Source organism: Salvelinus fontinalis, chromosome 16, assembly GCF_029448725.1.
Source record: "Salvelinus fontinalis isolate EN_2023a chromosome 16, ASM2944872v1, whole genome shotgun sequence".
Classification (NCBI taxonomy): domain Eukaryota; kingdom Metazoa; phylum Chordata; class Actinopteri; order Salmoniformes; family Salmonidae; genus Salvelinus; species Salvelinus fontinalis.
In genome coordinates, this window is record NC_074680.1 from 27,083,404 (window position 1) to 27,097,310 (window position 13,907).

The following is a 13,907-nucleotide window of genomic DNA, read 5'->3' on the forward strand; positions in this document are numbered from 1 at the left end:
CTAGTTTCTGATTGTTAAAGCCTTGTTAGACGTGTCTGCTGCAGCAGGGCTGTTTCTAGCTGCTGTACCGCTGGTCTGTCTTGTTCATTTATGGTGCGCATCCCCACTGACAGACTGTCTTTTCTTCCAGTCCGGGATTTTCAGCATGAATGCCTGTGAAGAGGGCTTTGCCACGGGGGGCCGGGACGGCTGCGTCCGGCTATGGGATCTCAACTTCAAACCAATTACTGTTATCGATCTCAGGGAAACAGACCAGGGATATAAAGGTGACATGCAACTCCCTCATCTACTCTCCTCTTCTCTACCCCCACACAGAGTCAGTCCACAGGATGCCAATGTGCACTGAGTCGTTAAATGAACCAGTGTGTTCTTCTCATGCTGTTTGATAGTACAGGCCTTTTGTATACCTCTAGAGCCCTTTCTATTACATCTAGAGGATGTATTCTAGGGACTAATAGTTGTTTCCTTTCTTCTTTCTTTTGTTTGATTTGTGGTCTTGGGCCTAACAGTAGCTAGAGGTGAAAATAGCGGAGGTGGGTAACAGTGAGCAGTGCACTGGACAATCAGAGTACTACCTCTGTCCTTATGTGCATAGACGTCCCTGTAATGTATTGTTCCATTCCCCTTGTTTGTTATTCAGCCCAAAGTGTTATTGTATTATTTGTATACATATTTATGTATGTACAGTATATGAATATGTATACAATGTATGAATATACTGTATATATCTACCTCAATTCCTTCTTACCCCAAAGACAGCCAACTACACTGTCTCCATAACAACTAATAGACTGTGTAGTCCTCTTGTATTCCTTCTGTCTTGTTCTGTTTCTAACAGCCACTCTGTGTAGGTGTCTGTCTGAATGTTTTGATTTATTAACTGTTTGTGCATGCATGTGTGTGTTGGCAGGGTTGTCAGTGCGCAGCGTGTGTTGGCGGGGAGATCACATCTTGGTGGGCACCCAGGACAGTGAGATCTTTGAGGTGGTGGTCCACGATCGCACCAAGCCCTTCCTCATCATGCAGGGTCACTGTGAGGGGGAGCTGTGGGCGCTGGCAGTGCACCCCACCAAGCCCCTGGCCATGACCGGCAGCGATGACCGTTCAGTCAGGTGGGTGACCAAGGACAGCCACTGTCAAACCCTAGGATTAGTTTATGCTCATTAGAACTACAGTATCCCTCCCACAAATGCAGTTATCCTCAATGATCTGGTGTGTCCAAAGCAATGTATACATACAGGTACTATTATGGTTCATTAAGGAATTGGACCCACATGAGCACTTACAAAGCTGTCTCTCCTTCTGTCTCTCCCTCTGTTTCTGTCTCTCCCTCTGTCTCTTTCTCTCTCTTTCTCTGTCTCTCCCTCGGTCTCTCCCTCGGTCTCTCCCTCGGTCTCTCCCTCTGTTTCTGTCTCTCCCTCTGTTTCTGTCTCTCCCTCTGTCTCTGTCTCTCCCTCGGTCTCTCCCTCGGTCTCTCCCTCGGTCTCTCCCTCGGTCTCTCCCTCTGTTTCTGTCTCTCCCTCTGTTTCTGTCTCTCCCTCTGTTTCTGTCTCTCCCTCGGTCTCTCCCTCGGTCTCTCCCTCGGTCTCTCCCTCGGTCTCTCCCTCTGTTTCTGTCTCTCCCTCTGTTTCTGTCTCTCCCTCTGTTTCGGTCTCTCCCTCGGTCTCTCCCTCGGTCTCTCCCTCGGTCTCTCCCTCGGTCTCTCCCTCGGTCTCTCCCTCGGTCTCTCCCTCGGTCTCTCCCTCGGTCTCTCCCTCGGTCTCTCCCTCTGTTTCTGTCTCTCCCTCTGTCTCTCCCTCTGTCTCTGTCTCTGTCTCTGTCTCTGTCTCTGTCTCTGTCTCTGTCTCTCCCTCGGTCTCTCCCTCGGTCTCTGTCTCTGTCTCTGTCTCTGTCTCTGTCTCTGTCTCTGTCTCGGTCTCGGTCTCGGTCTCGGTCTCTGTCTCGGTCTCTCCCTCGGTCTCTCCCTCTGTCTCTCCCTCTGTCTCTCCCTCTGTCTCTCCCTCGGTCTCTCCCTCGGTCTCTCCCTCGGTCTCTCCCTCTGTTTCGGTCTCTCCCTCTGTTTCGGTCTCTCCCTCTGTTTCGGTCTCTCCCTCTGTTTCGGTCTCTCCCTCTGTTTCGGTCTCTCCCTCTGTTTCGGTCTCTCCCTCTGTTTCGGTCTCTCCCTCTGTTTCGGTCTCTCCCTCGGTCTCGCCCTCTGTTTCTGTCTCTCCCTCTGTTTCTGTCTCTCCCTCTGTTTCTGTCTCTCCCTCTGTTTCTGTCTCTCCCTCTGTTTCTGTCTCTCCCTCTGTTTCTGTCTCTCCCTCTGTTTCTGTCTCTCCCTCTGTTTCTGTCTCTCCCTCTGTTTCTGTCTCTCCCTCTGTTTCTGTCTCTCCCTCTGTTTCGGTCTCTCCCTCGGTCTCTCCCTCGGTCTCTCCCTCGGTCTCTCCCTCGGTCTCTCCCTCGGTCTCTCCCTCGGTCTCTCCCTCGGTCTCTCCCTCGGTCTCTCCCTCGGTCTCTCCCTCTTGTCTCTCCCTCTTGTCTCTCCCTCTTGTCTCTGTCTCTCCCTCGGTCTCTCCCTCGGTCTCTCCCTCTGTTTCTGTCTCTCCCTCTGTTTCTGTCTCTCCCTCTGTTTCTGTCTCTCCCTCGGTCTCTCCCTCGGTCTCTCCCTCGGTCTCTCCCTCGGTCTCTCCCTCTGTTTCTGTCTCTCCCTCTGTTTCTGTCTCTCCCTCTGTTTCTGTCTCTCCCTCTGTTTCTGTCTCTCCCTCTGTTTCGGTCTCTCCCTCGGTCTCTCCCTCGTTCTCTCCCTCGGTCTCTCCCTCGGTCTCTCCCTCGGTCTCTCCCTCGGTCTCTCCCTCTGTTTCTGTCTCTCCCTCTGTCTCTCTCTGTCTGGCCCTCCCTCTGTCTCTTTCTCTCTCTTTCTCTGTCTCTTTCTCTCTCTTTCTCGGTCTCTCCCTCGGTCTCTCCCTCGGTCTCTCCCTCGGTCTCTCCCTCGGTCTCTTTCTCTGTCTCTTTCTCTGTCTCTTTCTCTCTCTTTCTCGGTCTCTCCCTCGGTCTCTCCCTCGGTCTCTCCCTCGGTCTCTTTCTCTGTCTCTTTCTCTGTCTCTCCCTCGGTCTCTTTCTCTGTCTCTTTCTCTGTCTCTCCCTCGGTCTCTGTCTCTCCCTCTGTCTCTCCCTCTGTCTCTCCCTCTGTCTCTTTCTCTGTCTCTTTCTCTGTCTCTCCCTCTGTCTCTTTCTCTGTCTCTCCCTCGGTCTCTTTCTCTGTCTCTCCCTCGGTCTCTTTCTCTGTCTCTTTCTCTGTCTCTCCCTCGGTCTCTCCCTCGGTCTCTCCCTCGGTCTCTCCCTCGGTCTCTCCCTCGGTCTCTGTCTCTCCCTCTGTCTCTCCCTCTGTCTCTCCCTCGGTCTCTCCCTCGGTCTCTCCCTCGGTCTCTCCCTCGGTCTCTCCCTCGGTCTCTCCCTCGGTCTCTCCCTCGGTCTCTCCCTCGGTCTCTCCCTCTGTTTCTGTCTCTCCCTCTGTCTCTTTCTCTGTCTCTTTCTCTGTCTCTTTCTCTGTCTCTTTCTCTGTCTCTTTCTCTGTCTCTCCCTCGGTCTCTGTCTCTCCCTCGGTCTCTGTCTCTCCCTCGGTCTCTGTCTCTCCCTCGGTCTCTCCCTTGGTCTCTCCCTCTGTTTCTGTCTCTGTCTCTTTCTCTGTCTCTTTCTCTGTCTCTTTCTCTGTCTCTTCCTCTGTCTCTCCCTCTGTCTCTCCCTCTGTTTCTCTCTCCCTCTGTCTCTCCCTCTGTTTCTCTCTCCCTCTGTCTCTCCCTCTGTTTCTCTCTCCCTCTGTCTCTCCCTCTGTTTCTCTCTCCCTCTGTCTCTCCCTCTGTCTCTCCCTCGGTCTCTCCCTTGGTCTCTCCCTCTGTTTCTGTCTCTGTCTCTTTCTCTGTCTCTTTCTCTGTCTCTTTCTCTGTCTCTTCCTCTGTCTCTCCCTCTGTCTCTCCCTCTGTTTCTCTCTCCCTCTGTCTCTCCCTCTGTTTCTCTCTCCCTCTGTCTCTCCCTCTGTTTCTCTCTCCCTCTGTCTCTCCCTCTGTTTCTCTCTCCCTCTGTCTCTCCCTCCCTCTGTCTCTCCCTCTCTCTCCCTCCCTCGGTCTCTCCCTCGGTCTCTCCCTCGGTCTCTCCCTCTGTTTCTGTCTCTCCCTCTGTCTCTTTCTCTGTCTCTTTCTCTGTCTCTTTCTCTGTCTCTTTCTCTGTCTCTTTCTCTGTCTCTTTCTCTGTCTCTTTCTCTGTCTCTTTCTCTGTCTCTTTCTCTGTCTCTTTCTCTGTCTCTTTCTCTGTCTCTTTCTCTGTCTCTTTCTCTGTCTCTTTCTCTGTCTCTTTCTCTGTCTCTTTCTCTGTCTCTCCCTCGGTCTCTGTCTCTCCCTCTGTCTCTCCCTCTGTCTCTCCCTCTGTCTCTCCCTCGGTCTCTCCCTCGGTCTCTCCCTCGGTCTCTCCCTCGGTCTCTCCCTCTTGTCTCTCCCTCTTGTCTCTCCCTCGGTCTCTCCCTCGGTCTCTCCCTCTGTTTCTGTCTCTCCCTCTGTTTCTGTCTCTCCCTCTGTTTCGGTCTCTCCCTCTGTTTCGGTCTCTCCCTCTGTTTCGGTCTCTCCCTCGGTCTCTCCCTCGGTCTCTCCCTCGGTCTCTCCCTCGGTCTCTCCCTCGGTCTCTCCCTCGGTCTCTCCCTCTTGTCTCTGTCTCTGTCTCTCCCTCGGTCTCTCCCTCTGTTTCTGTCTCTCCCTCTGTTTCTGTCTCTCCCTCTGTTTCTGTCTCTCCCTCTGTTTCTGTCTCTCCCTCGGTCTCTCCCTCTGTTTCTGTCTCTCCCTCTGTCTCTTTCTCTGTCTCTTTCTCTGTCTCTTTCTCTGTCTCTTTCTCTGTCTCTTTCTCTGTCTCTTTCTCTGTCTCTTTCTCTGTCTCTTTCTCTGTCTCTTTCTCTGTCTCTTTCTCTGTCTCTTTCTCTGTCTCTCCCTCGGTCTCTCCCTCTGTCTCTTTCTCTGTCTCTTTCTCTGTCTCTCCCTCGGTCTCTTTCTCTGTCTCTTTCTCTGTCTCTCCCTCGGTCTCTGTCTCTCCCTCTGTCTCTCCCTCTGTCTCTCCCTCTGTCTCTTTCTCTGTCTCTTTCTCTGTCTCTCCCTCTGTCTCTTTCTCTGTCTCTCCCTCGGTCTCTTTCTCTGTCTCTCCCTCGGTCTCTTTCTCTGTCTCTTTCTCTGTCTCTCCCTCGGTCTCTCCCTCGGTCTCTCCCTCGGTCTCTCCCTCGGTCTCTCCCTCGGTCTCTGTCTCTCCCTCTGTCTCTCCCTCGGTCTCTCCCTCGGTCTCTCCCTCGGTCTCTCCCTCGGTCTCTCCCTCGGTCTCTCCCTCGGTCTCTCCCTCGGTCTCTCCCTCTGTTTCTGTCTCTGTCTCTTTCTCTGTCTCTCCCTCGGTCTCTGTCTCTCCCTCGGTCTCTGTCTCTCCCTCGGTCTCTGTCTCGGTCTCTCCCTCTGTTTCTGTCTCTCCCTCTGTCTCTCCCTCTGTTTCTGTCTCTCCCTCTGTTTCTGTCTCTCCCTCTGTCTCTGTCTCGGTCTCTCCCTCTGTTTCTGTCTCTCCCTTGGTCTCTCCCTCTGTTTCTGTCTCTGTCTCTTTCTCTGTCTCTTTCTCTGTCTCTTTCTCTGTCTCTTTCTCTGTCTCTTTCTCTGTCTCTTTCTCTGTCTCTCCCTCTGTCTCTCCCTCTGTTTCTCTCTCCCTCTGTCTCTCCCTCTGTTTCTCTCTCCCTCTGTCTCTCCCTCTGTTTCTCTCTCCCTCTGTCTCTCCCTCTGTTTCTCTCTCCCTCTGTCTCTCCCTCCCTCTGTCTCTCCCTCTCTCTCCCTCCCTCGGTCTCTCCCTCGGTCTCTCCCTCGGTCTCTCCCTCGGTCTCTCCCTCTGTTTCTGTCTCTCCCTCTGTCTCTTTCTCTGTCTCTTTCTCTGTCTCTTTCTCTGTCTCTTTCTCTGTCTCTTTCTCTGTCTCTTTCTCTGTCTCTTTCTCTGTCTCTGTCTCTTTCTCTGTCTCTTTCTCTGTCTCTCCCTCGGTCTCTGTCTCTCCCTCTGTGTCTCCCTCTGTCTCTCCCTCGGTCTCTCCCTCGGTCTCTCCCTCGGTCTCTCCCTCGGTCTCTCCCTCGGTCTCTCCCTCTTGTCTCTCCCTCTTGTCTCTCCCTCTTGTCTCTCCCTCTTGTCTCTCCCTCGGTCTCTCCCTCTGTTTCTGTCTCTCCCTCTGTTTCTGTCTCTCCCTCTGTTTCGGTCTCTCCCTCTGTTTCGGTCTCTCCCTCGGTCTCTCCCTCGGTCTCTGTCTCTCCCTCTGTCTCTCCCTCTGTCTCTCCCTCGGTCTCTCCCTCGGTCTCTCCCTCGGTCTCTCCCTCGGTCTCTCCCTCGGTCTCTCCCTCGGTCTCTCCCTCGGTCTCTCCCTCGGTCTCTCCCTCTTGTCTCTGTCTCTGTCTCTCCCTCGGTCTCTCCCTCTGTTTCTGTCTCTCCCTCTGTTTCTGTCTCTCCCTCTGTTTCTGTCTCTCCCTCTGTTTCTGTCTCTCCCTCGGTCTCTCCCTCGGTCTCTCCCTCGGTCTCCCCCTCGGTCTCCCCCTCGGTCTCTCCCTCGGTCTCTCCCTCGGTCTCTCCCTCTGTTTCTGTCTCTCCCTCTGTCTCTCTCTGTCTGGCCCTCCCTCTGTCTCTTTCTCTCTCTTTCTCTGTCTCTTTCTCTCTCTTTCTCGGTCTCTCCCTCGGTCTCTCCCTCGGTCTCTCCCTCGGTCTCTCCCTCGGTCTCTCCCTCGGTCTCTCCCTCGGTCTCTCCCTCGGTCTCTCCCTCGGTCTCTTTCTCTTGTCTCTGTCTCTGTCTCTGTCTCTGTCTCTGTCTCTGTCTCTTTTTCTGTCTCTGTCTCTTTCTCTGTCTCTTTCTCTTTCTCTGTCTCTGTCTCTTTCTCTGTCTCTTTCTCTGTCTCTTTCTCTTTCTCTGTCTCTTTCTCTGTCTCTTTCTCTGTCTCTGTCTCTGTCTCTGTCTCTTTCTCTGTCTCTTTCTCTGTCTCTTTCTCTGTCTCTTTCTCTCGCTTTCTCTGTCTCTTTCTCTCGCTTTCTCGGTCTCTCCCTCGGTCTCTCCCTCGGTCTCTCCCTCGGTCTCTCCCTCGGTCTCTCCCTCGGTCTCTCCCTCGGTCTCTCCCTCGGTCTCTCCCTCGGTCTCTCCCTCTGTTTCTGTCTCTCCCTCGGTCTCTCCCTCGGTCTCTCCCTCGGTCTCTCCCTCTGTTTCTGTCTCTCCCTCTGTTTCTGTCTCTCCCTCTGTTTCTGTCTCTCCCTCTGTTTCTGTCTCTCCCTCGGTCTCTCCCTCGGTCTCTCCCTCGGTCTCTCCCTCGGTCTCTCCCTCGGTCTCTCCCTCGGTCTCTCCCTCGGTCTCTCCCTCGGTCTCTCCCTCTGTTTCTGTCTCTCCCTCTGTCTCTCTCTGTCTGGCCCTCCCTCTGTCTCTCTCTGTCTGGCCCTCCCTCTGTCTCTTTCTCTCGCTTTCTCTGTCTCTTTCTCTCGCTTTCTCTGTCTCTCCCTCGGTCTCTCCCTTGGTCTCTCCCTCTGTTTCTGTCTCTTTCTCTGTCTCTTTCTCTGTCTCTGTCTCTGTCTCTCCCTCTGTCTCTCCCTCGGTCTCTCCCTCTGTTTCTGTCTCTCCCTCTGTCTCTCCCTCTGTCTCTCCCTCTGTTTCTGTCTCTCCCTCTGTCTCTCCCTCGGTCTCTCCCTTGGTCTCTCCCTCTGTTTCTGTCTCTTTCTCTGTCTCTGTCTCTGTCTCTGTCTCTTTCTCTGTCTCTTTCTCTGTCTCTTCCTCTGTCTCTTCCTCTGTCTCTCCCTCTGTCTCTCCCTCTGTTTCTCTCTCCCTCTGTCTCTCCCTCTGTTTCTCTCTCCCTCTGTTTCTCTCTCCCTCTGTTTCTCTCTCCCTCTGTCTCTCCCTCTGTTTCTCTCTCCCTCTGTCTCTCCCTCCCTCTGTCTCTCCCTCCCTCTGTCTCTCCCTCTGTCTCTCCCTCCCTCGGTCTCTCCCTCCCTCGGTCTCTCCCTCCCTCGGTCTCTCCCTCCCTCGGTCTCTCCCTCCCTCGGTCTCTCCCTCCCTCGGTCTCTCCCTCCCTCGGTCTCTCCCTCCCTCGGTCTCTCCCTCCCTCGGTCTCTCCCTCCCTCGGTCTCTCCCTCGGTCTCTCCCTCGGTCTCTCCCTCGGTCTCTCCCTCGGTCTCTCCCTCGGTCTCTCCCTCGGTCTCTCCCTCGGTCTCTTTCTCTGTCTCTTTCTCTGTCTCTTTCTCTGTCTCTCCATCGGTCTCTTTCTCTGTCTCTTTCTCTGTCTCTTTCTCTGTCTCTTTCTCTGTCTCTTTCTCTGTCTCTTTCTCTGTCTCTCCCTCGGTCTCTGTCTCTCCCTCTGTCTCTCCCTCTGTCTCTCCCTCTGTCTCTTTCTCTGTCTCTCCCTCTGTCTCTTTCTCTGTCTCTCCCTCGGTCTCTTTCTCTGTCTCTCCCTCGGTCTCTTTCTCTGTCTCTTTCTCTGTCTCTTTCTCTGTCTCTCCCTCGGTCTCTCCCTCGGTCTCTCCCTCGGTCTCTCCCTCGGTCTCTCCCTCGGTCTCTGTCTCTCCCTCTGTCTCTCCCTCTGTCTCTCCCTCGGTCTCTCCCTCGGTCTCTCCCTCGGTCTCTCCCTCGGTCTCTCCCTCGGTCTCTCCCTCGGTCTCTCCCTCTGTCTCTTTCTCTGTCTCTTTCTCTGTCTCTTTCTCTGTCTCTTTCTCTGTCTCTCCCTCGGTCTCTTTCTCTGTCTCTTTCTCTCTCTTTCTCTGTCTCTTTCTCTGTCTCTCCCTCGGTCTCTGTCTCTCCCTCTGTCTCTCCCTCTGTCTCTCCCTCTGTCTCTTTCTCTGTCTCTCCCTCTGTCTCTTTCTCTGTCTCTCCCTCGGTCTCTTTCTCTGTCTCTCCCTCGGTCTCTTTCTCTGTCTCTTTCTCTGTCTCTTTCTCTGTCTCTCCCTCGGTCTCTCCCTCGGTCTCTCCCTCGGTCTCTCCCTCGGTCTCTCCCTCGGTCTCTCCCTCGGTCTCTCCCTCGGTCTCTCCCTCGGTCTCTCCCTCGGTCTCTCCCTCGGTCTCTCCCTCGGTCTCTCCCTCTGTTTCTGTCTCTCCCTCTGTCTCTTTCTCTGTCTCTTTCTCTGTCTCTTTCTCTGTCTCTCCCTCGGTCTCTGTCTCTCCCTCGGTCTCTGTCTCTCCCTCGGTCTCTGTCTCTCCCTCGGTCTCTGTCTCGGTCTCTCCCTCTGTTTCTGTCTCTCCCTCTGTCTCTCCCTCGGTCTCTCCCTTGGTCTCTCCCTCTGTTTCTGTCTCTGTCTCTTTCTCTGTCTCTTTCTCTGTCTCTTTCTCTGTCTCTTTCTCTGTCTCTTTCTCTGTCTCTTTCTCTGTCTCTTTCTCTGTCTCTTTCTCTGTCTCTTCCTCTGTCTCTTCCTCTGTCTCTCCCTCTGTCTCTCCCTCTGTTTCTCTCTCCCTCTGTCTCTCCCTCTGTTTCTCTCTCCCTCTGTCTCTCCCTCTGTTTCTCTCTCCCTCTGTCTCTCCCTCTGTTTCTCTCTCCCTCTGTCTCTCCCTCCCTCTGTCTCTCCCTCTGTCTCTCCCTCCCTCGGTCTCTCCCTCGGTCTCTCCCTCGGTCTCTCCCTCTGTTTCTGTCTCTCCCTCTGTCTCTTTCTCTGTCTCTTTCTCTGTCTCTTTCTCTGTCTCTTTCTCTGTCTCTTTCTCTGTCTCTTTCTCTGTCTCTTTCTCTGTCTCTTTCTCTGTCTCTCCCTCGGTCTCTGTCTCTCCCTCGGTCTCTCCCTCTGTCTCTCCCTCTGTCTCTCCCTCGGTCTCCCTCGGTCTCCCTCGGTCTCTCCCTCGGTCTCTCCCTCGGTCTCTCCCTCGGTCTCTCCCCCGGTCTCTGTCTCTCCCTCGGTCTCTCCCTCGGTCTCTCCCTCGGTCTCTCCCTCGGTCTCTCCCTCGGTCTCTGTCTCTCCCTCGGTCTCTGTCTCTTCCTCGGTCTCTGTCTCTTCCTCGGTCTCTGTCTCTCCCTCGGTCTCTGTCTCTCCCTCTGTCTCTGTCTCTCCCTCTGTCTCTCCCTCGGTCTCTGTCTCTTTCTCTTTCTCTGTCTCTGTCTCTTTCTCTGTCTCTTTCTCTGTCTCTGTCTCTGTCTCTTTCTCTGTCTCTGTCTCTGTCTCTTTCTCTGTCTCTTTCTCTGTCTCTTTCTCTGTCTCTTTCTCTGTCTCTCCCTCGGTCTCTGTCTCTTTCTCCTTCTCTCCCTCGGTCCCTGTCTCTTTCTCTGTCTCTTTCTCTGTCTCTTTCTCTGTCTCTTTCTCTGTCTCTTTCTCTGTCTCTTTCTCTGTCTCTTTCTCTGTCTCTTTCTCTGTCTCTTTCTCTGTCTCTTTCTCTGTCTCTTTCTCTGTCTCTTTCTCGGTCTCTTTCTCTGTCTCTCCCTCGGTCTCTCCCTCGGTCTCTGTCTCTTTCTCTGTCTCTCCCTCGGTCCATCCCTCGGTCTCTGTCTCTTTCTCTGTCTCTCCCTCGGTCTCTCCCTCGGTCTCTGTCTCTTTCTCTGTCTCTCCCTCGGTCTCTCCCTCGGTCTCTGTCTCTTTCTCCGTCTCTCCCTCTGTATCTTTCTCTCTCTCTCCCTCTGTCTCACCCTCTGTCTCACCCTCTGTCTCACCCTCTGTCTCACCCTCTGTCTCACCCTCTGTCTCTCCCTCTGTCTCTGTCTCTGTCTCTGTAGAATATGGAGCCTTATAGATCATGCGCTGATAGCTCGCTGTAATATGGAGGAACCTATCCGCTGTGCAGCTGTGAGCACGGACGGCATTCACCTGGCGCTGGGCATGAAGGACGGCTCCTTCACCGTCCTACGGGTCAGGTGAGTACAGGGCAGAGGTCAAAGGGCACATCTGATTCTTTCTGATTAGCTTGGTATGAACTTCATGTTAACTTCCTTTTTTTGCAATTTCATTACTGTTGAACAATATGACAAGTTAGTGGATGCTTGGATACTCAATTTGATTAGAGAATGGTTGTTTCTTATTTAAAGAATATAGTGAATGACCTTTCCTGTAACGTCCTCCCTCTCCACAGAGACATGACAGAGGTGGTCCACATCAAGGACAGGAAGGAGGCCATCCATGAGCTGAAGTACTCTCCTGATGGAGCTCACCTGGCCGTGGGCTCCAATGATAACTCTGTGGACATCTACGGCGTGGTGCAGAGGTATAAGAAGGTGGGAGAGTGCGTCGGCTCCACTAGCTTCATCACACACATGGACTGGTCCACAGACAGCAAGTATCTGCAGACCAATGACGGCAACGGAAAGAGGCTCTTCTACAGGATGCCAAGTAAGTCTGACGATTAGACGTCTCGGCATGTAGATAAAGGACACTGTGAAGAGCCTTCACCAACTTCATGTAAAAATGTTAAGCTGCTATTGTGTAAACTACTGTATATCTACTTGAAAATACATTTGAAACCCCTCCCCCTTCTAATAGGAATGTAGTAAGACGATTATGATGTTTATTCTTTTTAGTTTGGTCATTGTCCATAATTGACGGTTCCACAATTATACGACAATTGTGTCAGCCCTACATATGGCCATGAGACAACATTGTCATGATGACTAATGTGCTGCTCATTTGATGCTTTAGTTGCACGTGATGGAGATAATACTGTCTTTCTACACAGGTGGTAAAGAGGTCACCAACAGGGAAGAGCTGAAGCTGGTGCAGTGGTCCTCGTGGACGTGTGTGTTGGGCCCCGAGGTCAACGGAATATGGCCCAAATACTCCGAGATCAATGACATCAACTCTGTTGACGCCAACTTTAATAATCAAGTTTTAGTAACCGCAGATGATTATGGATTAGTGAAGCTATTACGGTACCCGTGTGTAAGAAAAGGTAAGGATTTCCATTGGTTTCTCTATTCATTGATGTGATGTTGTCAGTTCATGCATTCACAAATGAACCTAGAACTATTCTTCTCTCTATCCCAGGTGCAAAGTTTAAAAAGTATTTAGGTCACTCTGCCCATATAACCAATGCCAGGTGGTCACATGACTACCAGTGGGTGATAACCATTGGTGGTGCTGACCACTCAGTTTTCCAGTGGAAGTTTGTCACAGACAGAAAGTCGAAAGAAGCTCTTCACATAGCACCTCAAGGTACATCGCTGTCCCGTTTCTATTCCATAACATCACTCCTGCTCAATGTGAATATGACTCTGAAGTGCAGAGAAGTCTGTGACCCTTCCCCTTGAATGATATTCCTTATCCCAGCTAAAAGCTTTCTACATCAACTCATAGAAGAGCACTTTTGTGTTTGTGTACAGCTCCTACAACCTTGTCCTCGTTTGTAAGTAATGTTTCTCAACTAAATGGTCTCAGACAGAGCTGCGCTTTGTGAAATGAAACCACATACTAACTGTCTTTCCATTTCATTTTCCTAATGGACCAGCGAGTACCGGCCTAGCAGTGCCAGGGCTACTCACTGCCTGGTCTTGGCACAGCCAACCGACTTTCTCTGCATCAGCATTTTTATGTCTGTCTGCTTAATAGGGCTGTGGGAACGGGGCAAGCAGTCCACCACTTAAGACTTTTAAAAGGCTTGCTTGATGAATATGAGATGTCATATTCACCCAGCAAAATAATTGTTCTGTGATCCACTTTGGTGTTGGCTAAAATGGTACTCTACTGGTTGTCTGCTAGTTCTGGATTAGTGTGTTTAACCCTATTCAACAGACTGATGTGGGAGCAGCTGGGTTTTAGAATAGATATGATGTAGTCTTCTTCTTCTCTCCCGCAGAGACGTTGGGCGACTCCAACAGTGAGGAGTCGGACTCGGACCAGTCGGACGTGCCTGAGATGGACTCAGAGATCGAGCAGGAGACTCACCTCACATATCGGCGGCAGGTTAGTGACACAACACCTGCTCTCCTCTCAGATGGCTTTTCCTTTGAATATGACACATTTATGAACATTGCATATGAAAAACAATTGATATTACATTGAGTAAAAACCTTAACAGATTCCTCATATTGTATTTCCATGTCCAGGTTTACAAAGAAGATCTAGCTCAGCTCAAAGAGCAGTCCAAGGAGAAGCACCGTGCGGTGGCCATGAAGAAGAGGGAGAGAGCACCAGGGAGCGGGTTGAAGCTACACTTCATCCACGGGTTAGGACACCTCATACCATCATTTATGGCAGCACCACATACCATCAAACATCACACAAACAAGAGATAGATTGTGACTGATATTAATCATTCATTATTATTGATCTCAATAATTGCTCCCTGTGTTGTTGTGCTCCAGCTACAGAGGCTACGACTGCAGGAACAACCTGTTCTACACCCAGACAGGGGAGATAGTGTACCACGTGGCGGCCGTGGGGGTGGTGTACAACCGACAGCAGAACACCCAGCGCTTCTACATGGGCCATGATGACGACATTCTGTGCCTGGCCATCCACCCCCTCAAGGACTATGTAGCAACAGGCCAGGTAGGTAGCACTGCTAACAATGAACTATTCAGAGACAGGGATAGAGTAGCAACCCCTATCAGGGCCTAAGGGTAGAGAGGCTGACCTCTGAGGATGCCTTTGGGAGCTGGAGGCTCATATGCTTATGGTGCTGAGTAACCAGAGATGATTTCCTACTGCCAAGACTGTGCTAAAACTATTGAATTGTCATGAATGGGTGTTGAAGTTGCTGTGGATGAGTGGAAGCATTATGTGGAAGCTAATTGTTTCTTCTGTCTGTCCAGGTAGGGCGAGATTCTTCCATTCACATATGGGATACAGAGATTATGAAACCCATGTCTGTGTTGAAAGGATTCCACCAACTCGGAGTGTGTGCCTTGGACTTCTCAGGTAATACCCCAGAGTTGTTTACAGCTGCTTTCCATACACTCTCCAGATAATGTAACACATTGAACACAACAACGACCAATTCTTCCTTTAAT

The 13,907-nt window shown here is 52.1% G+C and overlaps 1 protein-coding gene across 4 annotated transcripts in view; it reads left to right on the forward strand.

Annotated features, from left to right (window-relative positions):
- The window catches only part of LOC129812903 (echinoderm microtubule-associated protein-like 5), a 59,530-nt gene that overhangs the window by 30,271 nt on the left and 15,352 nt on the right, over positions 1-13,907 (forward strand). For all 4 annotated transcript variants that reach the window (XM_055864878.1, XM_055864875.1, XM_055864876.1 and 1 more), the window contains exons 6-15: positions 131-266; positions 911-1,112; positions 10,683-10,820; positions 11,036-11,292; positions 11,636-11,848; positions 11,944-12,111; positions 12,752-12,858; positions 13,002-13,120; positions 13,260-13,446; positions 13,710-13,815. In XM_055864878.1, the coding sequence (XP_055720853.1) occupies positions 131-266; positions 911-1,112; positions 10,683-10,820; positions 11,036-11,292; positions 11,636-11,848; positions 11,944-12,111; positions 12,752-12,858; positions 13,002-13,120; positions 13,260-13,446; positions 13,710-13,815 (1,633 nt within the window). The remainder of the gene's footprint in view (positions 1-130; positions 267-910; positions 1,113-10,682; positions 10,821-11,035; positions 11,293-11,635; positions 11,849-11,943; positions 12,112-12,751; positions 12,859-13,001; positions 13,121-13,259; positions 13,447-13,709; positions 13,816-13,907) is intronic.